General features: G+C 35.7%; 3 protein-coding genes across 6 annotated transcripts in view; 2 read left to right on the plus strand and 1 right to left on the minus strand.

Annotated features, from left to right (window-relative positions):
* LOC117417087 (choline transporter-like protein 5) overlaps positions 1-613 on the minus strand; it is a 72,350-nt gene extending 71,737 nt beyond the window's left edge. For 2 of the 4 annotated variants that reach the window (XM_059034956.1, XM_059034955.1), the window contains exon 1: positions 394-611. In XM_059034956.1, coding sequence (XP_058890939.1) covers positions 394-430 — 37 coding nt within the window. In that variant the 5' untranslated portion in view covers positions 431-611. Of the gene's footprint in view, positions 1-393 lie in introns of all 4 variants that reach the window. The other 2 variants (XM_059034953.1, XM_059034958.1) reach the window with 2 other exon arrangements.
* Positions 614-8,618: 8,005 nt separating this feature from the next.
* On the plus strand, positions 8,619-13,517 carry LOC117416830 (medium-chain specific acyl-CoA dehydrogenase, mitochondrial-like). The gene is made up of 12 exons (XM_034924679.2): positions 8,619-8,881; positions 9,729-9,828; positions 9,988-10,085; positions 10,362-10,431; positions 10,546-10,646; positions 10,735-10,815; positions 11,093-11,223; positions 11,376-11,484; positions 11,737-11,877; positions 12,066-12,161; positions 12,420-12,668; positions 13,092-13,517. Exons 1-12 carry the CDS (start codon positions 8,864-8,866, stop codon positions 13,161-13,163), a joined length of 1,266 nt encoding a protein of 421 aa, XP_034780570.1. The 5' UTR covers positions 8,619-8,863; the 3' UTR covers positions 13,164-13,517.
* Positions 13,518-14,582: 1,065 nt separating this feature from the next.
* rabggtb (Rab geranylgeranyltransferase subunit beta) lies at positions 14,583-22,031 on the plus strand. The gene is made up of 9 exons (XM_034028137.3): positions 14,583-14,730; positions 17,101-17,208; positions 17,602-17,799; positions 18,203-18,308; positions 18,463-18,515; positions 18,806-18,916; positions 19,203-19,328; positions 19,766-19,915; positions 20,523-22,031. The coding sequence occupies exons 1-9, from the start codon at positions 14,728-14,730 to the stop codon at positions 20,661-20,663; spliced, it is 996 nt and encodes a 331-aa protein (XP_033884028.1). The 5' UTR covers positions 14,583-14,727; the 3' UTR covers positions 20,664-22,031.
* Positions 22,032-26,974: the final 4,943 nt, after the last annotated feature.

Raw genomic sequence — 26,974 nt, forward strand, 5'->3', positions numbered from 1 at the left:
TCAGAAGTACAAATGGGTTCGCTAACGAAAACAATATTATAGAAACGAGAAAAACACAGAAAACACAGTATTATAAAGTTAATCGTAAATTATATTAAAAGTCACCAATTCACAGACTTATATCCATGCATGCTTTTAATATAGGACAGATTGTATATCCATAACGGAATAACGGAAATAATTAGTAATGAGGTACTGAACAGTACTATACAATCAAATCCCCGCTGCACTTTCAACACTGCACGAATGTAAATAGGCCAGCCACATCATGTTCGCTTGGTACGGTAGCAAAAGTACAGTTGTGAAGAAATCCCACTGCTTCACTGCTATTAAACAAGTTACATACGTGTTTGATATCGTGAGAAAGCATTAAACGAAGATGGAAACACTTACCATAGAGCGAGGGTGGGATTTCACTTCTTCTGCCCATTGCACTGAGGTCGACTGAGATTTGGTATGTTTCTTTGTTGTGATGGCATGTAATACTGATGGTGTGTGAAGAGCGTCTTGTTTGTTGCCTCAGAACCGGTATATAACGACCCCTCTTTCTGCGTTCTGAGCCGCTCAGTCTAACGTCAGCAGAGTTTACAGCACTAAGTAGAAACTAGCGTCATCCAGTGTAGCGAGTGGGAGCCGAGACCCAGATTACAATGAAATTGGCTGCTTAAAGGAGAAGCGGGCGTTTTTGGAACTACAGTACAGTGATTATGATTTCAATTAGTGAAATTACAACTCATCCAAACTTGTAATCTGTCAAGACCAGTGGTAAATTTGACACTCACCGTGCATTTAAATTGCACAATTAAGCAAATGCCCCCTCCCCCTGCATTAAAAAAATGAACCGGGGAGACGTGGATAGGAAAATACTGTTACAGTAGCCTAAAGCTAGTTAACATTAAATTAAGTATTTTAATGTTAAGTATTTTTAAAATGTGTTTCAAGATTATTTGTGATTGTTTAACACCAAAATATGAGAAGATTGATTTCTAGATTAAATAAATGCCTGATCCAGTACTTTAGGGGTAAAGTTCTCAGTCTGCTGAATTTGCGGGGTTTTCTGTATACAGTTTTGGTATAACTAAACATATATATATATATATATATATATATATATATATATATATATATATATATATATATATATATATATATATATATATATATATATATATATATATATATTCCAGCTTGATGGGTTACACTTTTCCCATAGGGATGCTTAATATACAGTATTATTATTATTATTATTATTATTATTATTATTATTATTATTATTATTGGTGATACAATGAATTCGGCATTAAACAAAGCTTCTTTTTCAGTACTGTAGGTTTGTGGCGGAAATATTTCGAAGCTGAAAAAGAATGCTTATCTTTGTCGTGAGTGGGGGGTTCAGACACACTGACAGGGGACAGGTGCAAACCTCGGTCCCTGTCTGTCATACAGAATGAGTTTCCTTATCTGGAACAAACAGACTCAACCACCTGTCACCTGTGGCATTGATGTCTACAGATGTGATGCTATCAATTTTGTCCATGTATCAAATAATGCCACGAGGAATCTCGTTTTATTTTGAGGTTTCGCTTTTGTGGAGTCCCTTATACAAGTCTACCATGGTATTTTTGCACTTTTCCCCTGCTTTTTTCCATGGTAATACCTTAACCATAATTTACCCTGGTTTACCATGTTTATTAATGTTCTTTACCATGCTTTCCTATGCTTTACCATGCTTTCACTGTGCTTTATTACGCTTTGCTATGAATTATGGTAAACTTTTATAAGGGGTATTCATCACAGGGAGTACAGAGCTTCAAAGAGTGCAGATGCCAGCAATCAAATTCAGTATATTTTGTGTTGCAAGCAGACTCTTAGAAAAGAGTGTGTCTGGGTATTCTACATGTTTATTTAATAATATATCTCCTTCGGGTTTTCTCTTGAACGCTTGTTTTGCTTAGATTCTATATGGAGCTGTTATATACTGAACAACACAGGGTTCTAAAAAGAATAGACCAAATCATATTTGAAGCATTGAAATTTAATCATTTAATAAAAACGTTACGCACAAACAAAATTCTATCAAACTTATATTTCAGAAGAATAGCATTCATAAATATTTTTTTCATGTGTGGAAACAGCATGTGTTTATACTAATATAGATGCAATGTTGTACAGACTCCTGGTGATTATTCTGCAGTACAAAGCAGTGAAGCGTGTCTGTACAGTATAATCCACATCGTGCTCGTATCCAATCAAGAACAAGAGGCAGCAGTACTTTGGAGAGGCACTTTGTAGGCAGATCATGGAGCATTATTGATCAAAGAAAGACAGTTTCCAAAGCTTTTCCAACTGGCAAAATCTGAAAAACAGATTTAATAAAAGTACACTTACAGTATTCCCTAGTTTTGACAGGCACATCCGGCTGTGAATTGAAGGTGTTAATTAAGCCACTGATATGTATATATGGAGCTACAACTTTGAGGCAATTGCAGGTGTAGCACTGGAATAGATCCACAATGTATACAACTCAAGCATTTGTGAATTCCCAACATCACTGACTGTCATTTTTGTGAAATTTGCCTTAAGGGACTGTATTTTAAAGCTTGGTAGAAGCATGTATTTTAAATTGAAAAATAAACCTAAGATAAGTAGGCAAGTTTTGGTAAAAAAAAAAAATATTTGGCGCCCCCTAGTGGCAATATATAAATAGGCGCTCTTTACCTCGAGTTTTGGATGGCCGTTGCATAGGGTCAACATATACTGTATATGTTGTTGAAGCAACGTGGAGAAAGTAGCTCAAACCAAGAGGTGACAACCTTTGACTTCAAAGTTTATAAATTATTGCGATTAAAACACAGCAAGAAAACATCATTTTACTGAATGCAGGATGCAGAAGAATATTCTCACTATAATTTGAGCGCTTTACCCCTGCATTAATCAAGATGGTATTTCTTAGAGAACAGATATTTTGCCCTGGAACACTGTCCTATGCATGCAACACCATGAATACATTTAGTGTAAACGGAAATCAATTAGGTTGTCTCACACATAATTCATTAGATGATCTAAGAACGTGGTGCATTATTGACCAGCCACTCTTCTGGTTGTGTGAACTATGTGGAATGAAAAAAGGATTTATATTTATAAGCGACAGCCCAGAACCACAGTACGACCATACCGTAAAGGAGGGTGACTTTACTGATTTATTTAAAAGTGTATAGCTATTTGAATCATTCAATACGTTTCACTGGCCATGCTTTTCCGTGTGCCATGTAGATCTCACGTGGGTTTTAAAGGGATCACGTTTTATCACAAACATGAAGGTACCCCACAGGTTAAATAAAGTATCATGGTTTGTGATACTTGCAGGTCCCGATTGCAGGGCTGCCCTGTGATTGTTGCTGAGGTATAGACTGGGAGGTGAGGAGTTCAATCCCTGACCGAACAACAGCTTGTAATTATCTAATTAAAGTAATCTGCATAACAAAGAAAATAATCAATCAATGCATGACCTGTCTGAGTTTTGCAGGAAGAGTTTTGATTTTTAAAATTCAAGTCTGCTGCCTACGTTCTACATTGCATCAGTTTGAAAATACTGCATAATACATGAAGACTAGGCTTGCAGTTTATTTTTTGAAAGATAGACATCTATAAAGGATACCAGTATATTAGAATCAATACATTGTAGGTTTTTTTTTGTTTTCATGTTATTGATATATGGACCAAGCTTTTAGACTCACTGTCATTTATGCAACTTGAAAGCAATGCTCTATTTCAGAAGCTTCAAGGTTTATATAACCATTGATGGCTCAAGACATCATAGCAGGAAAATAAAACCCTGATTGATTTTGTTTAATACACTCCTTACCTCTACTAATGATGGAGTGCATTAACCCAAAGCACATGATGGCCCATCGCTATGATGTACACCAGAAATGGCTTTGTGCCAGTACGCTGTAATTCAGTCTACTAGGGACACCTTGGGTACTAAACATGTCTAGAACAGACACTTTTCCATTGATAGCAACTGCCTGTTCAAACCCGCCCTGTAGGCATGCTATGATTTTTAACTTCTTTTTAACATTTGTTGTATTTGGTGCCATTGATTGCAAGCACTACACACGTATTAATTTATTTTTGTTATTTAACCTCCTATGCCATATGCTGAAAGAAATGCAATATTTGTAAAATACTTTTTCATACTCATTTTGGAATCCTACTTCAGATGATATAAAATCCTGGGTTTGTGTTAACAAACCATAAACCATAACTTGGCAGTTTGTAAAACCTAGCTTGTATGCAAGGTCAAATATGCTTGTCATCTATTTCTTATACACCTTAATAAAAACTCTAGCATTTGAATGTGAACACAGGGGTCATTAATTGCAAATAACCTTTGCAAAGAAGACACAAGTAAGTGTGTGATAGCTATATTGAAGAAGTAACAAAAGTAGAACAAACTTGTGTACATATGGGCACACGGTCAGCTCTTCATGGTTTAACTGAGATTTGTGTCCTAGTGATTTAAATTACACCATTTATGTAGACCTCAAGTTTTTCCTTCTAAAAAGGTTTTAGCTTATATTGGTAGTTGGTACATTCCTCAGGCTGTTCAATCCAGTAGGTGGAATTAATAAATGATGCCTAGGTCAGATGTTGCAGCTGGATGTCAGTGAGCTTTATTTCTGGGTGGAAATCCACTTGGCCAGGCCCCCTGGCTACAATCGACCTGCTTTTATCAGCAGCCTGGAAAGGCCAACTGCCAGGCCTGTGCAATACAAAGCCACTTACCTGAGGGACAATATTGGTTGCAACAGCAAAGGAGGTCAACGTGAGATTTCTGTGTCATGTTAACCATAAAACCATAGCAAGGGAATAATAAGGCATACGGATTTGGAAAAAAGATAACAGTTATATAGGTCATTATATTGATCTCTAACCTTAACCTCAAATTTGATTTTGATATTGTTGTAAAAATTGATTATTGTGCAATGTTGAGCATCACATCCAAACCCTTTTGTTGGTGGTTCAGAGCATCCACTAAAACGTGGATGCATTTTGCTACAGAAAGGTCTCCTAGGAGCTACTTAGGTTGTAAAGCATCTGGATTGAAGATACTGCAGACATGACTCCTCTGGCTCTTGGGTATCTGTAGTGTTGTAAGCCTTGTCACTCAAGTTTGTCAGCAGTATCTGAGGTGGAATTCTCAACTCAAGCCTTTGTGCATATTACATGACACGGATTTTGACATTAGACAGGACAGCTTGTCAAGGGTATGTTGATATATGCCATATGAAAGCGCTTCACTATTCATTATGAACATGACATCAATGCAAGATAAGGGACTGCAGTGCTCTCAGAAAGAACTACCACAGGCAATGGATCAGAATGTAAATATCCAAGGCTGGTTGGGTCCACACCTCACATAATGTTAATATGCACATAGATAAGCTCCTTGTCAAAGAGAGTTCCAGAATCTGTGTCCTAGAAATACACTTTGTATATATGACACTCTTTGTAGGTAAAAGGTCATAACTGCTAATGTTATTGTTTATTAAACAGATTGTCCCTTACAGCTAACAAATATGAGGCCACAACAGCTAGTTCTATAAATGCATAATTATAGCCATTACCTTTACCTTTACATGTGCAGTAAATTGTATTTCCACATTTTATTTTAATTGTTTCCCCTGTCCCTTGTCATTTTTTTCTAATTATTTTCAAATATTACAGTTAATACACCAATGTAAGGTGTATGATTACGACAACAACAACATAATTCAAATTTAAAAGTTAAGTTAGATACATATTATATAGATATAAACACATTTATTTTAAAATACATAAATAGCTATGTAGCATAACATTTGCAATTATTTGGTTCCATTTACTAATATTCAGGTACTGTACTTAGTGGCACTGGGGGCCTGGTCATTGCTGTTAAGGGCTGGTAGCCAGAATATCCAAGTTATAACTAGACTGCGGGATATATACCGAGCATCAGAAGAGACGTAGCACTATTATAACAGGTCAGCGTACTGTGTCTCTGTGTCTTCGGTGGTCACAGCCAGCAATTTCAAACCTGGCGAGACGGTATAACCAGACACACTCTGTCAATGAAAAGGCCACGAACTGGGAGACCAAGAGTCACAACACCTGCTCAAGATTGACGGATCATTTTGCAGCATCTTCGTGATGTCAATTGTTAATCAGCACAATAAAAAGTCACTGCACCAGCTCTAAAACAGAGTTTGTCATTTTTCGATCACATCTAGTGAATTTTATCCAAATATAAATGATAAGTTTCTTTTGATGCTCAAATAGAAGTGATAAGTTTATTTTGATGCTCAGTATATATATGCCATATTAAGCACATTGTGGATATGCCTTGTACATACACTTTAAAGGTTAAAATAACACGATTTTATTCTAGTCAGAAAATGGAAGAAAAAGTTTGCATAATATTTCAAACATGAGAAAAGAAAATGTGATGCCTGAGGTTTCCAGGACTACACAGCAAGCTGAAGTGCCAGTTTTAATCCAGAAATAGCAGCTGTGTGGAGAGTATTTTTGTATGTTGTAGGTGTGAGTGGGAGGTTGGCTGATGGTGTAGTACTTGATAATGAGATCATTAGAAATGCCAGGCTGTAATAAACCGTAAGCAACTGTAGCTAGTCATGAAAAGAAAATACTGTCTGTTTTTGCTCCTTTTGTGGAGACGGAATAAAATAAATAAAACAAAGAAATAGTCTGGGTACACCACACACTAAAAAAAAAAGACATTTAACAGTGAATGTTAATATGTGATCTGGTTTAACATGTCAATTATTCTAAAGGAATACATCTACACATATTTATTTGTAAATTAAGGTGAAATAAAGAGAGACAGGCATACCATTAATTTCCAATTGTTATGTTATTTCTTTTTCAATCCAACTTTTAAGTTCGGTGAAACTTATGCGAATAAAAAAATATATGCGACAAACACTATGGAAAACGGTTTAAAGTGCGCTTTCCATCCATTTATAGAGCGATAAGTCGACTTTTAAGAAGTGTTTACTCATATGACAAGCTCGCTCGCTAGAGGTGGTTTTATTTTTTACCCGCTGCTATATTTTATTCGACACTTGCATGGAAAAGCGTAACGAGACTATTTCTGGTCCTAGCGCCCTTATTTTGCATTCCAGTGACGTCAAATTCTTTAATTGGCATGCTCTGATGATAAAAACACGTTAGACCCGGAGCAAATAAATACAATTCTTTTTACAATTACTTAACGTATATGATGATGTATCTGCACTTGATTTGTTTACGTTTTAAGTTTAATTTCAATTAAAAAAATAAACACCACCCTCAAAAAAGGTCTATTAAAAAAAAAGCTATTTTGTTTAAGAATACTGCCCCAAAAAAAAGGTAAGTACATAAGAGCAAGAAACGTGTTAGCACTATATAAAATGCATTTTATTTTATGTTAGACTACTGATAAATGAAGTGGTAGAAACTTAATTTCCTAGTGTGTGCGTTGTTTGAATGTGTATTATGTTATTAAACTGTACGAATTTGTTAATCTTTGTATTCTTTATTCAGTAATTATTTTGTCTCATTTTAAAAGTGGGCTTTTGATTGGCTGATTTGGCGCCACTAGTCTCCTCAAGTCTCCACTGGTGCGCCATGCAGTGGCCTGAAACCTATTTGCGATTTAGTGGCTCTGTGTTCCCCTCAGCTTTGAAATTAAGTTAAGCAAACTGAATGTTTAATTGTCTTTTTTCTTAATAAGAGCGTCCATTATATATATATATATATATATATATATATATATATATATATATATATATATATATATATATATATATATAGTATAAACACACGTGCTTTTTAAATGGCTTTATAATAATACAACTGTTTTTTTTTTCTTTCTGATTATGCAGTTTAGTAGTATGCATCCTAGTACACTGTGCTACAAAAAATAGGAAGACTTCTAACAAAAGCGCAGAAATAGAATAAGCAACCTTTTAAACTAGTGAGAAAATATGCGAAAACAGTGCTGCAGGTTCTATATTTTTTCCTTTGTAAGTCCATTTTACGCATGCAAAGGTTGTGTGAACTGCATATGTGGTAACAGGGCCAAAACGTAGCGACATATGCAAATTAGGCTATGACATCACGAAACGTCACGGGGAGTTGCCTTTGACTCGCTAGAATTTGCAGTGGATGGAAAACCGTCAGTTTGAGACAAGGTAATTCTATCTTTGGAGTAAGGGGGGAGTTTGCGTAGCAGCTACAGGAATACAGAATGATAATGTACCTCTTCATGATGACACCCCCCCCAGCGTTTGTGGGATTTGTAATTTTATTGGATGCAGAGCTCCAGAAAAAAACATAAGGGGAGCGCGCGTGTGATATATATATTTTTGGTCACGTGATGTCCCATGATGTTTAAAGTTATATTGTGCCGACTTGGTTTTTTAAACTCTTGGAAAAGCGTTGCTTTTGAAACAAGATCACGTTAGTTTGTATTCTGTTTTACTGATAATGTAAAAAAAAAAAAAAAAGTTAGCTCCTTATTTTTAATTCAAACCTAACACAAAAAGTATACATTTTCTTTAATTTAAAATCTTAACGACTCGTTGCAACAATGTTATAACCTCCAACCCGCCATAGACAAAACAACCAAATTCGGCTAGATGCACTGGTTCACAAAATCAATATTAATTAACAGGGAAACTAGGGGAAAAGTCATCCAGGCTCTGATTTCACGTGACAGGAGGAACGGCTGTAATTGGCTATAAATGTGGAGCTCGAGCAGGCCCAGGGATTTAGACTATCAAGGTTTCGTCAGACAACACTATCGCCGGAAATTACAGAGATGTTGAATTTAAGCAAGGTAAATTATAATACATTATGTTTGCATTATTATTTTACAATATTAAAATCTTAAGTAAACAAATGTCATGTTGTTTCTGTTTTCTGCTTTCTGCTGTATAAAGTATGTAATGCCTTGTTTACTTGTGCTGTGCGTATATTTTTTGTAAACAATTTTGTACATTGTAGCAGATTTTACTGTACATATTAAGTTGTCTGATTCAAATAAAAGGTTACACGCGGGTATTGCTAGTTTCTGCCCTCAGTTAGATATGCGTTGGCCACAATCTACTGTACATGTATTTAAATTATCGCATTGTGTACAAGGTCAGGCGGCCACCCTTGGTTCTGGTCTGACACAGTGTTGCTTTTGTTCAGTGCAGTCAGTCTGTGTAATGCAGTCCTAATACATCTGCTTCTTCAAATGACATTATTTATTAAAGGCTTTTTTGGGGGGGTAAATATGCCAGCGTGAAGTTTATAATCCTAAATGCAAGATTTGAAAGTTTGGTTCCTGTCCACGGCGAAATTGCAACACATGATCATCTATTTTACCTCGGTGGTTTGGTTTCCTTTTAGCTGCGAAATGGGAATTGGAATGGTATTTATAGTTAAAAGTGGAGCTAAAGTTTAGTAAGTGTGGCCCACTGGTATTTATATATGACCAAAATGATGACATCATTATGTACTGTGAACCTGTAGATATTTAATTGCAAGTCGCGCGATAACACTGTCACTGCCAGACAAGCGTTCTAAAGAAATAAAAGTACATTTTGTGGGACTGGCCTTTCCTCTTTCAGTTTAACTAGCATTAGGATACCACCAATATCTGACACCTCACTGAATACTTAATTCGCCTCTTGCTACAGCTGTTCAGAGCCAGCACTCTGACAGGATTGAGATTGCAGAATACCAGTGCTCGGGCAGCCCCAAGTGCAGCTAAGCTGACTCAAGGTGGTTTTAATTTTGGTAAGTAAAACTTTTGCAATTGTGGATGTTTCACTTCTCTTCATATTTTTCAGTAACATTTAAATGATACTTTTATGCATTGTGAATGTATACCAGTGTATGTCTGATTTTATAAATGTGGTTTCTATTAATTAATGTCCAGAACAATTATGTTTGCAGAGCTCACCGAACAGCAGAAAGAGTTTAAAGCTACCGCTAGAAAATTTGCCCGAGAGGAGGTAGTCCCTGCTGCGCCCCATTATGACAGAACTGGAGAGGTAAGTGCTGTATTCTACTATTCCATGTGGAGTTGTTGCGCAGAAATCCTGTGCTCTAACACATAGTAATAGAGATGCATGGGGCTGCTGCTCAGTGTTTTAAATCCTTTTTGGTATCTTACTGTCCGAAGCATTAGAGAAAGAAAAAAAAATTTAACATAGTTTTGTTTTCTTTAAAAGTGGTAAATATTGCAGAATGCTAATACTTTTAACTTTTCTGTTTTTGTAATTAACATGCTAATAAAGTGTCATTCATTGTATTTTCTTTTCTTTTAGTATCCTGTACCTCTTATCAAGAGAGCCTGGGAGTTGGGTCTGATGAATTCTCACATTCCCGAAAAATGCGGTACTGTATCTTTAATTATTTATTGTGTAATTCAGTTTGCATTCTGATTATTCAACAATCCATCCCTGGGAGCTGAAGATATATATATTTAATGTTCTTTTCTCATTGTTGTAGGTGGCATTGGACTGGGCATTTTTGATGCATGCCTCATAACAGAGGAGATAGCATACGGGTGTACTGGTGTTCAAACTGCTATTGAAGCAAATTCTTTGGGAGTAAGTTACATTCTTCCAAAGAAACATCTGTAAAGGAAATGATACACAAGTTGTACTAGTATTTATTGTGTTTGTTTTTTTATTTAAGCAAATGCCAGTCATCATTGCAGGCAGTGAACAGCAGCAAAATAAATACTTGGGAAGAATGACGGAGGAACCTCTGATGTGTGTAAGTGTTCTGGAAACGTATATTATTATGGCAGACAGTGTTATAATGTGTTATTCCATTTTGCTTGGGCTAGGATCCCCAATTGTTTGATGCACACTGTTTAACTTAATATTGAACACATTCACTTACATACTCCAGAATTGCTGCATGGGTCAGCGTATGTGAAGATAAATACAGTAATGCAAAAGCTTTTAACAAAATGTAGATAAATAAGTAGATCACATGTAAAGAAACGGAAAACTGTGTTTTGAACTCCATTTTTTGTTTTATCTCAAAGGCGTACTGTGTGACAGAGCCAGGAGCTGGTTCAGATGTGGCGGGGATTAAGACCAGGGCAGAGAGAAAGGGTGACGAGTATATCATTAATGGGCAGAAGATGTGGATCACAAATGGTGGCAAAGCTAACTGGTAAGTCCTGTATGCAAGTGCTTCTACTGTATGAGGCATACTGTATTCTGTGTGCCTCTTTGAATATGTAGCTTGATGTTTGACAACACAGCGAACAGGACCAAAAAACTCAAATGAGAGAAAACAAACTGTTTCCTTTTGTATGTATACAGGTATTTCCTCCTGGCTCGTTCCGATTCGGATCCCAAAACCCCAGCAAACAAAGCTTTCACCGGCTTCATTGTGGATGCTGATACCCCTGGAATCCAAGTTGGAAGAAAGGTAGAAAGACTACATACTTATAAGAAGTAATCACACAAAAACAAAACAAAGTTTATTTAATGAAGTAAATGGTGAAAGAGAAATGTTGAAGCCTTTTTTAAACCGGCAGGCATGCTTGATAGGTAACTAGAGAATGTAAAACAGATGAGAATCTGTTTTTCACTGATTCAGTCTTCATCTTTTAAATAATAATAATAATAAAATACTGCATAGATAACTGATATTTAACCATCCTGTTTTGTGTACTTTTAGGAAATGAATATGGGCCAGCGCTGCTCTGACACAAGAGGTATTACATTTGAAGATGTAAGAGTACCTAAGGAAAACGTGCTTATCGGAGAAGGAGCTGGGTTTAAAATTGCCATGGGAGCCTTTGATAAAACCAGACCTCCGGTGAGTACAGCAATTTCAAAATATTTGTATAAATAGAAAGGCACAGTAGTGTAATTGAAACTTTATTTGTGAATTTCATGTAGGTACACTGTAGTTAACTTAGGTCAGACATCCTAAAATGAGGCTTTCCGTTCGTCTATCTTTTTAAAGTGATTGTTTCATGCAGTAACAGACTAACTCAATTACAGGTTGCAGCTGGTGCAACAGGACTGGCACAGAGAGCATTGGATGAAGCAACAAAGTATGCTTTGGAAAGGAAGACTTTTGGAAAATTCATTGCAGAAGTAAGTATTTTTGTGTTGTCCTCGATAATGTTATTGTATAAAATGACACCCACGAAAGAAACATAACATTCTTTGAACAGCTCACAATACAATATTGACAAGTCCATTTGTCCACTAGCCTCTGTAGTCCAACTGTAACTGTGGTTCCTTCGTTTAAGCTGGATATGATGTTAATTGATCATTCTCGTACTCTGAATAATCATTTAAAGAGAACCGTAAGATTTAATAACCTTATGTTTGTCATTCTCTCTGAAATAGCACCAGGCAGTCTCATTCTTACTGGCAGAGATGGCTATGAAAGTCGAGCTGGCCAGAATAGCTTATCAGAGGGCTGCCTGGGAAGTGGATGAAGGGCGAAGGAACACATACTATGCCTCCATTGCTAAGGCATTCGCTGGTGACATTGCAAACCAAGTTGCCAGTGATGCTGTCCAGGTTTTTGGAGGAAATGGGTTTAACAGTGAATACCCCGTTGAGAAACTGATGAGAGATGCCAAAATTTACCAGGTAACCATATTTTAAATCATTACTACTGTGAAACCGTTTTTATAACTAGGTATAGTATTAAATGACTGGCATATCACCTAAAACTTTTGATAAAACATTTTAGCACTTTATTGTACAGCACAATGTAAAGTTTGTTGTATTTGTATAAACATCTAACATTCAAATACTGGGTTAAATATTGAAAACATCATACATTAACTTCATCATATGACTTGGTTTGTGTTTATGGTGTTATTAAAAATAACGTTCATGGTTGGCGGTTTGTTAATGCATTTGTATTTTGTTAAAACAAAGTCTTTAATCTGGCAAATTGTGTAGATCAGTACATTTTTTTTTTTTTTTTTTTTAACAAAACAATATTAACTTTTGTTGAAAGAGAAGTTTCACTGGACACATCTGAATTAACAGAATGATTTCTTTCAGATCTATGAAGGCACTGCTCAGATCCAGAGGTTGATTATTGCACGTGAACACATCGCAAGATACAAACAGTAATAGGAACTACCTGAGCATCAATGTTTGTCTTCCCATTTAATGCTGTGGTTTTTTTTTTTTTAATGTATGTAAACTACATGACTTTCCATCTAAATTTAAAATTGTTACCTCTTTTAAAGGGTTAATGGTCTTCCATAAAAGCATATTTTGATTTTATTCAATTAGAAATGAAGTGCCTATATGCATACCAAATACATCAGGAAAAACATTTGGATCAATGCTGATATATCTAAATGCTTTGTTTTGTTTTATCTATGAACAAAACTCAATGTATTGGTAAGTGGTTTTCAGTTCTGTGATGTAACTGAAAAAAACAAAACAATTTGTGTAATTTAAATAAATATAAACAATGTTTGTGTCTGTGTTTTTATAACTGCCCTATTGGTACTTGTGTTATGGTCTAATTAAACATCCATTTGAGGATTGCTCATGTTCATATGGTCACAGCTACTGCAAACTAAATTATGTCTCACTAACTCTGAGCACTAAGGTGAAGCATGTTAAAAGGTAAAAAGCTAACGCAAGTGACAAAAACGTAAACTCATATTTTCACCAGTGTTACATTTGTACATTTTAACAAAGATTTGAGTGTTTACATTATGTATTGGGATAATGCACTGTGCTGTGTCAATGGAAATGTTTGTTGAGTTACACCTGCTGTTGATGTGCTACACAGCTTTGTAAAGAGAGAACTGTTAAAAGAAGTTATTAACTAAAGTTTGGGAGGAGGGTCAGACACCAAGCTCCGCGTCAACAAATGGAATCATTTGAGTTACACATTAGCTAAGTAAGCTTGTTAGTACTATAAATACCCTCTTCACTTACCTCTCAGTCGCATTTTGATTTCATCATAACCCATCACCTTCCCCATCTCCACCTTAAAAACAATTTCTAGGTTTTTGTCAATGGTGTTCTTTGCCTTGTCCAGTGGGCGAGCCCTCAAACCAAGTTAGGTTTGATTCCAAATTAATGTGTATATGCAATCACATTCTCCACTATAAATATTTATACTAAAACATTTTGTGATTGGCGTTTGTCCCGAACTACTGGCCTTGTTATTATAAACATCAACTAGAGTTTAGTGAGGGCCAGCAACTCTTTGGTAATTGACAAGGGTATTTTATTGTAGTTCAATAAACATATAAAGAAGTATAACCAACACCCCCAGGAAGTGATATTCCTGTTGCTGTTTGGGTCACACTTACAATATGTTTACATGCCCTGGAAGGCATGTTATTACATTATTGATTACTGTATTAATACTGGCTATAATGCCTCTTCATTTGTTAACTGTAGGGAAGGTTTGGAAGCTGACGCCATTGTGGCTCCACCGTAATCAGCTCGGGGAGCCGAGACATGGTGGCGAACAAAATTATTCAACATCCGCAGCAGCTATTTAGTTTACTGTCTACTATTATCATATTTGTAACGCTCTAGAATAGATCACGCGACCCTACTCTGAAATAGGAAACCAGAAGTTGTTCGACCTGCCTGTCCTCGCCTCCTTTGTTCTGACGTACAAAAAGTGCGACTTGTAGCGACAATTTAGGGGCAGCATCTAAGAATGGTAGGGTGTGTTCATTTTTTTTTATATATAATAATAATATTGAAAAAGTGACCATCTAAAAACGAGTTTGCAGTAGCATGTGCAAGTAAAACGAGGGTACAATAACAGTTACTTTTAAGTGGTAAATATTGTATACCGGTATTTGTTTATGTTGCCGTTGGCTTACATCGGAATAGTCAATGGATTATAATGTACGGGAAACGATATTTTGTACATTCACTGTCATTGGCGTCTATTTTAAAATCACAAAATAAACGAATGACGATATTTAACCGGTCCGTCATGCTAATTAGTGAAGAGGTCAAAACTGATAAGATGTTTTTGTAAATACGGTAGATGTGTACTGGTGTCTGTCACTCGGATCACGGACACTACTACCCTGCCAATATGTCTGTGCTCTTGTTGATCACCGATTCAAATGCTATTGTTTTGTAGTGTAAGTTTTTTTTTTTTTTTTTTTGGTTTACTGTTTAGAAAGTACGATTTACAACATGAACAGTAGTGCTTTAGTATACTTGAACTCGTTCCAGATATGTGTTTTTTCTGTGCAATAAATTTGACTCGACAACGATAATTATGTTAATTATTTTTATTATTATTTTTAAAAAATACATATATATTATCCAACGGAGAACAAAAGAAGAAAAATAAATTGTATTTAGAATGAAAAAGCAACAGTGATGTACATTATTTATTTACTCGTTCACCAGTTTTAGGAAACTGGACCAACTCGTTGGCATCTATGTTTGTGGTTATCTAGCCTTTTTAAAATGTCATGCAGTGAGTCATGCAGCATTAATAACGTGTTTGATCAGTGTTTTTATGAACTGAATTAAGTTAAAGTTAATGACGCAGTTATTGCTGTATAATGCTGCATGGGGGCACCCATAATTACATTTAATCAGGGCCCACGTTGTGTGTGTGTGTGTGTGTGTATGTATATATATATATATATATATATATATATAATTGTAAGTCGCCCTGGATAAGGGCGTCTGCTAAGAAATAAATAATAATAATAAATAATAATAATATATATATATATATATATATATATATATATATATATATATATATATATATATATATATATATATATAAAATAGATGGGCTTCAGTGAGTTACAGGAAAATAATTACATCTAAGGTTTCTGTGACGTCATAAATTAATGTGGTATTATGCCCTTTTTTAGAATGGCTCAGGATGCAAATATAGCCTTCATCCATGTATTATATATATATATATATATATATATATATATATATATATATATATATATGTATGTATGTGTGTGTGTGTGTGTTCTTTACTGCTAGATTGTACTGCAGGGCTCTAAATTGGCAACAAGAAGGGCAAGGGCAAGGCCAAAATGGCCTTCAGTTCAATACAGTTGTAGAATGCACCAAGGCCACTAAACCCAAGTCAAGGCCAAACTGTAGTATGTTGTGTAATTTTGTATATGATTCATATATAAAGCTAATTATTGGCTACAAAAAGAAACAACACAGTTTAACTTAATAATAGCTGTTTATTTATTCAGACGATGTTTTTTTTTTTTTGTTAACCAGCAGTCTAGACATGGATTCAGACTAACTTTTTGCCTTAGGAGTCAATGGCTCTTTGGCCAAAAACTGCTTAAAACATAACAACTTGTTGAGACACTGCAGTGATAGTAAAACAGTAAGGTATGTTAGTACTGACTTCTTTGTTGCCTCATTCTGTTGAATAGGTGATCTATGCAGCTGATGACTGCAATGAACATTTTATATTTAAGATATTTTGCAAGTCTTGTGTAGGGAATTGCTGACGCCCCTTTAATTGTGTCCAGGTGTAATGTAGGAAATAGCATGCTGCAGCTTGCATGCTCTGTGTTACTTAGCTGAGTCCTGGTCTGAGAGCATTAGCACAGCCAGCTCTTACGTTTTTTTACTCTACATGTAACCATTTATTGTTTCAGTAAAAAACAAGTTTGTTTCTATGAGTTTGTTCTGTTATTTCGATATTAAATATACCACAGTAAACACAGTATAATGTATTTATAAAACAAAGGATACATGTTCAAATTGAAAACACAGGTTTAAGTCTAAAAAACTGATGACATGTGCTTGTCAGCTATAGCATCGTTAATTAAGATATAAACATTATCCATAACCTGTCACGAACAGAGCCTCTTTAGAACTGTGCTCCCATGCACAAAATGCTGTTCTTCTTCGTATTATTATTATTATTATTGTATATTTTTGTTTATGTCGTTCCAGACGTTTTCTGCAATACAAAAGCCTATGCCTTGGTAGCATTAATTTTTAAATGTGTTTTGGCTAACAAGGAGCTGGTAAAATGAAACCTAAATGTTTATTTTGATTTTTACAGGGTACCCAAGTTAAAGATGTTGTTATAAAACCTGATGTTCCAGCTACACTGCTGCTGGAGAAGCATGCAGACTACATAGCAGCTTATGGATCGAAGAAGGATGATTACGTAGGTATCAAATGAGTAGCTGAGATCAAGTTATCAAGTACAGTGCTATAGTAGAAGTACTATTGGCATGCTTTAGGTCTTCATGTATACTGCTTGCATGATTCTTTTGAACTTTAGCACTTGCTTATTTAACTATTTGTTGGCGAAATTTGTCCACACATTTTTCAAATGTAGACTGTACATCAGTTAAATTAAATGTTTCAGTATTTTAAGTGCTTCACTTATCTACTGCAATGGTGTGTCTTGTGTGTAATATTCACTGGGCATTGGCAAAAGAGCTCATTAATGGGTATTGTTTGCATTTTTGTATGGATGCATGAGTTACTGTAACTGTGAATTGAGTTTCTTCATATAACAATATTTCCCTAACACTGGTGTTTCTGTCTCCTCCAGGAATATACCATGTCAGAATATTTGCGAATGAGTGGCATCTATTGGGGTTTAACAGTCATGGATCTTATGGGGCATCTCCATCGAATGGATAAGGAAGAAATCACTGAATTCATCAAGGCTTGCCAGCATGACTGTGGTGGGATCAGTGCTAGCATAGGACACGATCCTCACTTGCTTTATACTCTTAGTGCCGTGCAGGTAAAACATTTTCTATATGTATTCCTTTCTCTCAGGAAGCATCTGACATACTAGTCAGTGGCAGTGCTGGCATTAAACCCAGTGTCTCCTGGATCGTAATGCGTTGCTAATTAGATCTCGCTGCCTTGGATAATAACATCAAAGAACATAAAAACATAACTTCAGTTAATAATAGATTAAATACTTTAATGTTTTCACGAATTAACATTTTAAGATGTATAATATTAATGCACATCCAGTGTTTCCATACTGATTAATGTCATTGTAATGCAGTTAGAGTTAAATTTCAGATTTTTTGTTTGTAAAGCATTAAATAAACTATTTATATGACATAAGGGAACTTTCTTTTAGTAATCTTGCCATTAGTTTTTTAACCATTTATTCCTTTTTTTTTCTCCTCCAGATTCTTAGTTTATATGACAGTCTCAGTGCTATAGATGTAGGTAAAGTTGTTGAATATGTGAAGGGACTGCAACAAGAAGATGGATCCTTTGCTGGGGACAAATGGGGTGAGGTTTAAATTTCAAGTATATGTGATTATTAAAATTATCATGTTCTGTTAACCAACTAGATAAGACATGGATGTGTGGATATACCGCAGAAACTTTATGCCATCCCCATATACATTTAAACTAAAACTAAAACATGTTTTTTTTCTTACAGGTGAAATAGACACAAGGTTCTCTTTCTGTGCAGTAGCAACACTTGCTTTGCTGGTAAGGTACCTTAATTGAATGGAAACAGAAATTTTAATGGAAAGAAACTGCAGTACTCTCCCTTTATCCTTTTAAGAGACTGATATGTGTGAACCATCCTCTAAGAAGAATGAAAGTGCATATGGAATGGCATGGTGGGGCAAATGAGAGCCATATCCTGTAACAGCTTTCACAGTATGAAGAGCCCCCTGATAACGAGGGAGCACAGTTGTTCTTGTTTTCCTTTTATATCCATTGTTATTTTATATTGAAGCCATACAGAATGCAGTAATGATTAATCTGTTTTTCAGGGAAAACTGGATGCTATTAATGTTGAGAAAGCTGTAGAGTTTGTCTTGTCCTGTATGAACTTTGATGGAGGGTTTGGCTGCAGACCAGGCTCCGAATCTCATGCAGGGCAGGTGTGTATTATACAGTGTGCAGCATCATTATCAATTCTTATTTCTTTTTCTTCTCGGATTTAATAATGTATTTATTTCCAAAACATGCAACTGTACTTGCTCTCCGTGAATGCATATGTAGCAAAATGATTGTGGATGCTTTTATTAAAGAATCAGTGCAATAGTACTGTTTGTAGGAGGTGAATTCATTAAATATTTTATTAATGTTATAGAAAGACATGGACAGCGTCATGTCTGAGTGAAGATTTCTATGATGTTGATAACTATGATGCTCGTTTTTTTTCAGATTTACTGCTGTACGGGATTTTTATCTATAACAGGCCAGCTGCACCAAATAAAAGCAGACTTGCTTGGTTGGTGGCTGTGTGAAAGACAGCTACCATCTGGAGGGCTGAATGGGAGGCCAGAGAAGGTAGCTAGATAATTGGTATTCTGTTTTTAGAAAAGACAGTTTGAAGACCCATTAATGCAAAATCAACTGAATCTGGCAAGCGGTCGTCAAATCTGGCTTTGATTGAGCACAGAAAATGTCTTTACCATTTTATATACAAAATAGTGCTTCAATAAAAGGTCCAGTATGGAGGCATCCAAAAATGAAAATAATCTTCAGTGCTGCTTTATTTAAAAAAAAAAAAATCTTTTTAGCTTTGTAAAAGTATAATCGTTTGTATTGCTGAAGTACTGTACTACGATTAGACAAATGTTGATTTGTAATGATAGTGTTATTAACTTTTTTCATTTGAACGTGAATTCCAGAAAACATTCTGTTTAGCATTTTCATAAGTCATGTCTGCCCTTTCCAGAGGGAATCAAACTTTTCATATTATTATTATTATTATAATATTGCAGTTACCAGATGTTTGTTATTCATGGTGGGTGCTTGCTTCATTGAAAATTATTGGAAGAATCCACTGGATTGACAAAAACAAACTAAGCAGATTTATCTTGGCCTGCCAGGATGAGGAGACTGGGGGGTTTGCTGACAGGCCTGGAGATATGGTAAGTACTCTACTGTAACAAATGAGTTCTCTCCAATAGCAAATATGCATACCTGAGGTTCTGTATACTGTGTAAATATTAAAAAAAAAATACATTGCACAAATTTAAGAGGAGCAGCAATGTCCTGGTACAATTCCAGAGCAGGTCATGGTGAATTCCAACTGCACTGGCTATTTCTCTCTCTATTAGTTTTTCAGTTCCTCTGTCCTGTATGTATATACAAGGAATGGGAAACTGTAACTGAAATGATATTTGTATCTCGGTGGATCTTATGTGATTGTCTAAATGGTATACTAAAAAAGTATCGATGCATGTTATTTGACTGATCCGGTGACTGCAAAGACATTCATTCACTCTGCATTCCCAATGAAGTTCTATATGCACATTCCCTTTTTTAAAACATTAGTGATCTTCAAAAAACAGTATCCGCAGATTTTTGTTCAGTTTTTATTGGCAATTGCGGCAATGATCTTTAAAAGGACAACAGTCTGTACCCTTTAAACAATCAAACATTTGATTTCTGTTTACAGAATGCACTGTACTGCACATTTCTTATGGAAGCTGCTTCTGTCATTTACTAAAGTATATTTATTTTTGTCCATGCTAGGTGGATCCTTTTCATACCCTGTTTGGAATTGCTGGGCTATCACTGATGGGAGAGGAACAGATCAAAGAAGTGAACCCAGTGTTTTGTATGCCAGAGGAGGTCCTCAAGAGAATCAATGTGCATCCTGAGGTTTTAAGCTAGGACAGTGCTCAGATTGTTACTGTTACCTTTCATACCGAAAAGGATATTGTGAATGAGAAACTTCAGATACCAAAATTGTCAGTCTGAAAACTGGAAAACATATTTACCATTGAATTATTAATTGAATTTTGGATCTTCCAATTAGGTAACAAACAACATTGCACACCTCTGTACAGGGCCACTCAAAACTGCAGATCTGTTAACCAGATTTATGTATTTATTATTTAGTGTAGGAATCTTAATTGGTCATCCTAAGGTCACCTTTCTATAAAGATATGTAGCGCTGAAATAGTTAAATGTTTACTGCTGTGAACAAATCACTTTATTTGTGGTATTCTGACATGTAATAAAAGCAGGAGATAGCTTTTAAATTATTTTGCTGTATTGATCAATTTATCAAATTAAAAGGAGCAGATTTAAGAAGGTTCTAGTTTCATAGTTCTGATTATACACTATTTGCATTCTGAAACTTGAATACACCCTGTGTACACTGTATCATGAGGACATGTCTTCACTGTATGTTGTTGAACTCTGGATGATAGAAAAACTGGTTCTTTTGTTGTATGTTTTGAAACCCCAGTGTGATTCCTTTGTTCACGATTCAGGTGAATTCAAGCAATGAAATGAAAAGAGTACAACGCTTCTGTATCTCTGAAGAATTTCAAACTATAGCAGCCTTCGAAAGAGTGATAGCCAAGCTTTGCAACCAGTTGTATTCTCTTATTACAAGAAAAGAGGGAACAATGTAATAAAAGTTAAGGAAACTGATCCTTGCTTATCCCTCAACTCGTTAGCTTTGAATCTGACCATTATAGAATCCTAGTGGAAATGTATCATTTTGTTGTGTTTTGTCTTGATTGTGTCTTTTTTTTTTTTTTCTTTTTTGTGTTGTAACTTGCCACCATGTGCCCCAGGAACTATCACTACACCCTGGTTTAATCTGTGGAATAAATGAATACTAATCAACCCCCCTACACATTGTTAGTGAGGAAATCGTTTGAATACAGTGGCACAGGCTAGTTGGCAGACACCACTGAATGGTTTCGCTAGAATAGTTCAATATCAGTTCAGCACTGATGTTTGACTAACGGTAGCCACTTAAGAGTCAGATAGTGTTTTTATAGAAAGGAAACTTGTATCTTCCTTTCTTGATACAGTATACTGGTTGAAGTAGCTAGAGATTGTAAATGGGGTTATACAGCAGTATTCTGTACACATTGTTTAGTTTGTTTTTTTAGCAATCGGGAAAGGTTTTTATTTACAATGAGTAATTTCACCAGTGCTTTGAAAATATGTTATGGATTAGCCAGACTGATTTTCAGATTGTCAGTATCATGTCTGATTAATTAATAAATAGATATCATTCCAGTGAATTAATTTATTTCAATGTTATATATATATATATATATATATATATATATATATATATATATATATATATATATATATATATATATATATATTCTGTATACAATATGGTGCCTGTTAATTTGTTTAATTTGTCACTTGTAATGACTAACTTTTCAAGGTAGGTCTACACAAATTCCTGTGCAGTTCCTGCTTTACAAAATAACCTATACTGTATGGCAGCACCTGGTCAATCTGAAATGTAACATTTCCAGAAATGAACCACAATATTCTATAGGACAGTTGATTTTTTTTTTTATGAACAGCAGATGTCACCATTTCTCTACCCAAGTGATAGCATCTGTTTCTGATTAGAAAACTTTTTCATCTTTAAAAAATACTGGTTTCCAGTTGATAGAGCTTAAAACATTAACAGATTTTTGACTTTGCTTACTTTTCTGAAGTTCCTGTTGAAAAGTTGTGCCTGTATATGTAATATATAGTATTATTCTTAAAGAATATATTGTGAATCCAAGTAGATTAATATTGGCCTTATTGCTGTATAGTCATGGCTGTAAAACAATCTCATTACACATAGCTATTTAGTTGTACACAACAAATGCAAGAATGGATTATGTTTGCTTGTCTGCTTCAGTGGTCTTCTGGCTATTAGTTCACCTTTAACTTGCAGGATGTTTTTTCAAAGGCTTACATGATAGCTCACAGTTTGGATAGTTGCTGAACAGAACTGTGCTTTAATTTTCCTGAGAAGACTGGTTGTCAAGATAATATATACTGCTGTCTCGTGTGTAGTGCTGTATGGTATACTAGATGTCAATTACAATTTGATGTGTCGTAACTGATCATTGCTTTGTCCCATGCAATTTGTTACTTGTATGTGTGTGTGGAGACATCCAAAACTCAAGAAACCGTAGCACTACCCATATACAAAATACAAAAAATACCTCAAAACACTATAGTTTATTGCAGAAAGGTTAAGTAGCTAGTCCAAATCATGTCTGTCCCTTGTAAAACTACATGGCTATCATGCTTAAATTCAAAGGTAGAGGACTTTTGGCCCAGAGAAGATTTTGACTCCAGATATGAACAATACCCTTCTACAAACTATTGTTGCTATGTAGAATTAGGTCTGCTACTGCTTGGGGGTTAGATGCAGTTGCATCATGTTAATTATTGTGTCCCTTGGCAAGGATCACAATCTGTTACCAAGTCTGTGGCAAAATTGAATAGGACTAATCCCAGGTACTCTTACTTTAAACTTATGGAAATGGGACTTCTTTTCTAATGGAAAACAACTTTACAGCAGATAGGCACTTCAATGAATCCTACAAAGATAAGTTTTAATTTTCCCATGAAGAAGATACTGGTGGCATATAGTAGACACCAAAAAAAAAGTAGGCTGTAGTTTGTGTTCGAATCAAAGTCTGCTCAAAAGTAAAATGGGTCTGGAGAAAGAGTTGGATGGGCATAGAGACTGATCTGCTCCCATGTGCCCTAAAGTGGTCATGGCAGGTTAAATGCATACTTTCATGAGCTATGAGTAGAAGCTAACATGGATACTGATAAATTAGAGAATATTTAGCCACCTCAAGTGCTGCCAGAACAGTGGATTTTTCAAAGAGAAGAATTGTCCTCACTTAAATAATTCAGTACTTTGTTTCTATTCTTAAGGGAACTGGTTTGCTGCAGTCACCGCATGGCTGGAATACGTTGGATTATTCAGAACTCAGTTTACGCTCCCATAGTCTCTCAATATTAGTTTCCATGGAAATGAGCAGGCAGCTGGGGCAGGTTCTGCACTAGCGTACAATTCGAAACTTGCTAAATAACACAGATCCCTTTGGCTACAAATAATGTTTGTTTGCTAGGCCTTAGCCCCGGTGTGCACAAAAGTTGTATCTGATTAGTTTTGTAACATTAACAGTTTGTGTGTGTGTGTGTGTGTGTTTAAAATAACATTTTACTGGAGCCAAGGCTTAAGATCACAATGTATAATGCTAAGTCAATGTGCAGTGGTGTGGTAGTTTTGAGAATAAACAGGCAATTCTGAAACTGCTGCCTCCATGATTACACACCAAAAAGGTAAGATTTCTGTCTCTCAAAATTTTAAAATGAAATGTTAAAGCACACCTTTTTACCTCCTTTAGCAAGCTTAAAATGTATTAACATCTCTAACAACGGCCTGTGTTTGTGTATGAAGCAGATACACTGTGTTTGCACTAGTGTTAAACAACAAAATATAATCTGACACCTACAAAAGCCTGAGGGTTACCCTTACTGAGAGAGGAAGCATATTGAATTACAAATTAAACTTATTGTCTTGTGTCAGCACAGTTGTGCGAGTGTGACATTATGGAACAGATATCATTTTTACTCTTGCCAAGTTTATTTGGAATGTATATATTTTAATGCAGCTACATCTGCTTACTTGAAGAGATACAATGGAGTGCTGCTTGGCATCAGCAGAAGGAACTTGTACACTTCACACTATCTAAACAATGCTGATCACTGTGAATGAAGTGAATATGGTTTCAAGTCATGTATCGCGCATTATTCAGATAATGTAGATAAGCTAAATAATGAATACTTTTTTAGTGATTATCCATCAGTTCACAGTCTAATTCAGTTAAATCCTGATAGACTAATTGATGTGTCTTTGCACTGCTGGTAAATAATCAACTGCAATGATAACCCAGGTTACTGTAGCCCAGCATACATTACCACAAACAATCTCATTGCTCATCAATAACTACAAACACAGCCATTGCTGTCAGGTTGCGGCAGAGTCCCACTGGGTATTGTTAGTGCTTTTACCCCAGAGCTAGTCTTAGTTGTTTACATTAGGTTGGTCTCTTGAGTGGAATGTAAACGTCAATGCACTTTATTGTATTACATTTGTTTTTAGAAGAACAACTATCGAATAGTATGTTGGACATTAGAACAGTATGTTGAAAGAACAAGAGATACTTATTTTATAAAATGATGCTGAGGCAATACTGGAAGGAATGGTGTATGATGTACTATTGAAAGGGTTATAGCATTGCCTCACACTATGCTGACACATCAAGGACACTGGCTTCTAGGTTTTTAGTAGTATCATCACCAACATATTGAGTCCTGTCCTATAAGCGGACTTCTTTAATATTACAAGTTTTAGTTTGAAAATAATAATGTTTTCAAGTACAAACTTCACTGCTGAAGATCTGTTAAGTGACTTACCTACTGTATAAAGGGATTGGGCTTATTTCTAAAACATCAGGGGAATTTTAAATAAGGAAAACAAAAATATGCCTTGGCCAGCATCAAACAGACTTCCAATAGCATGTGTGATCATGAGACAAGTGAATAAATAGCTTGCCCCTTTTAAACTGGTTGCTATAGTGTCAGAAAACAAGTGCTCCTAGTGTATTCTGTGGCAGCAGTTTGATAGCTTTTAGTACCATCATCAGTTTTTAATAAGTTTATAATAACTATGAGGGAAAAAAAAAACATTGTAAAGTAAAATTCTTTAAGAAAAGTTTTTAAAGTCCAGCTGAGTCCTCCCCCCCCCCCCCCGTGCTATTTGTTTCATGTCATTTGTTGTCTGTTTCCAGGGCACTGAGTAAATTGCTGCATGAGATTTAAGAACCCATTCATTATTTATACAGGCTGCCTGATGCAGTTTCCATGCTGGATATGCTACTATCATTTTCACACATGCACACACCTCTTGTGTTTTTGTAACTTGCATCATCTTTTGAAGTATGCTTAGAATATAAATAAGCTTTTTGTCTGTGTTTTTAAGTTAAAACGCAGCTACACTTAACCCTTAATGTACGGTAATTTACATATCATTTTCATGAAATACTAGCTAACAAATATCAGACAGAATAATATCTGTGTACAATCGCACTGGTTTCCATGGGCTTCACAGTGTTCACATGCATTGGTTTTATAGTGGCATGTAGGGGGAAGGTTGTTTTATTAACAATGCACATACATATTTTATATAGATGTTTCTGGCAATTATGGACTTAGGCACTTTATTATAAAAAAATAAGAAAATGATTATTTTAATGAATTCAGTTTTTCAATTTGTTCACTTTTAAATGCAAGACCTTAAAACAACAACAATTAACCTTACATGATTACTTTTATAGTCCAATTTCAATATACACCTTTTCTGAAAATAATTAGCAGCTGTACCTAGAAAACCTGGATTTCCTGCCTCAAGCTGGGTATAGTTGGTGAGATGGCTTCTTCGCCTGGCACCTGAATTTCCTACCTCAAGCTGGGTATAGTTGGTGAGATAGCTTCTTCGCCTGGCACCTGGATTTCCTGCCTCAAGCTAGGTATAGTTGGTGAGATGGCTTCTTTGCCTGGCACCTGAATTTCCTACCTCAAGCTGGGTATAGTTGGTGAGATGGCTTCTTCGCCTGGCACCTGGATTTCCTGCCTCAAGCTGGGTATAGTTGGTGAGATGGCTTCTTCGCCTGGCACGTGCAGGGTCTGATGTTTGCTTGCTTGTGGTTTTGATGCATTTCTATTAAATATAGCTCAAAAGCTTTGTTAGACCACTAATGCGTGCATTTTAACAATAATCATCATCTAATAATAATGTGTGACAAAGTAAATACAAATCGGTTTTATTTTTTTATTGTTGCGTTTAGTTTATTCGGATCTCCCTCGAAGTTGGGGTTGGCTCATTGTCTGCTTAGGTGATTGAAATCCTCTTCAGGTGTCCAGGTTTAAGAAGCTCTGGAGAGCTCTTGGGACAGGTAGTCCATAGATCCCATCTGGGAGCCTGTTGTAGGTTAACAAGCAGTTTCGTATGGTCACTCTACACAGGTGCACAAGCTCACATGGCTCTTTGTAGTGGGTTGGAGGTATACAGTCTTTCCAGTCAGCAACGAGAGAATGAAGTCCAAAACCAATGTAAGTCTGCAAAGCCGACAGATTAATTA

The sequence above is a fragment of the Acipenser ruthenus genome, chromosome 12 (assembly GCF_902713425.1).
Source record: "Acipenser ruthenus chromosome 12, fAciRut3.2 maternal haplotype, whole genome shotgun sequence".
Taxonomy (NCBI): Eukaryota; Metazoa; Chordata; class Actinopteri; order Acipenseriformes; family Acipenseridae; genus Acipenser; species Acipenser ruthenus.

Coding starts and splice junctions, on each gene's coding strand:
- rabggtb (XM_034028137.3), top strand. Junction 17,800..18,202: donor ATACTCTTAGTGCCGTGCAG/GTAAAACATTTT, acceptor TTTCTCCTCCAG/ATTCTTAGTTTATATGACAG. Junction 18,917..19,202: donor CCGAATCTCATGCAGGGCAG/GTGTGTATTATA, acceptor GTTTTTTTTCAG/ATTTACTGCTGTACGGGATT.
- LOC117416830 (XM_034924679.2), top strand. Junction 9,829..9,987: donor TCAAGGTGGTTTTAATTTTG/GTAAGTAAAACT, acceptor TTATGTTTGCAG/AGCTCACCGAACAGCAGAAA. Junction 11,224..11,375: donor AATGGTGGCAAAGCTAACTG/GTAAGTCCTGTA, acceptor GTATGTATACAG/GTATTTCCTCCTGGCTCGTT.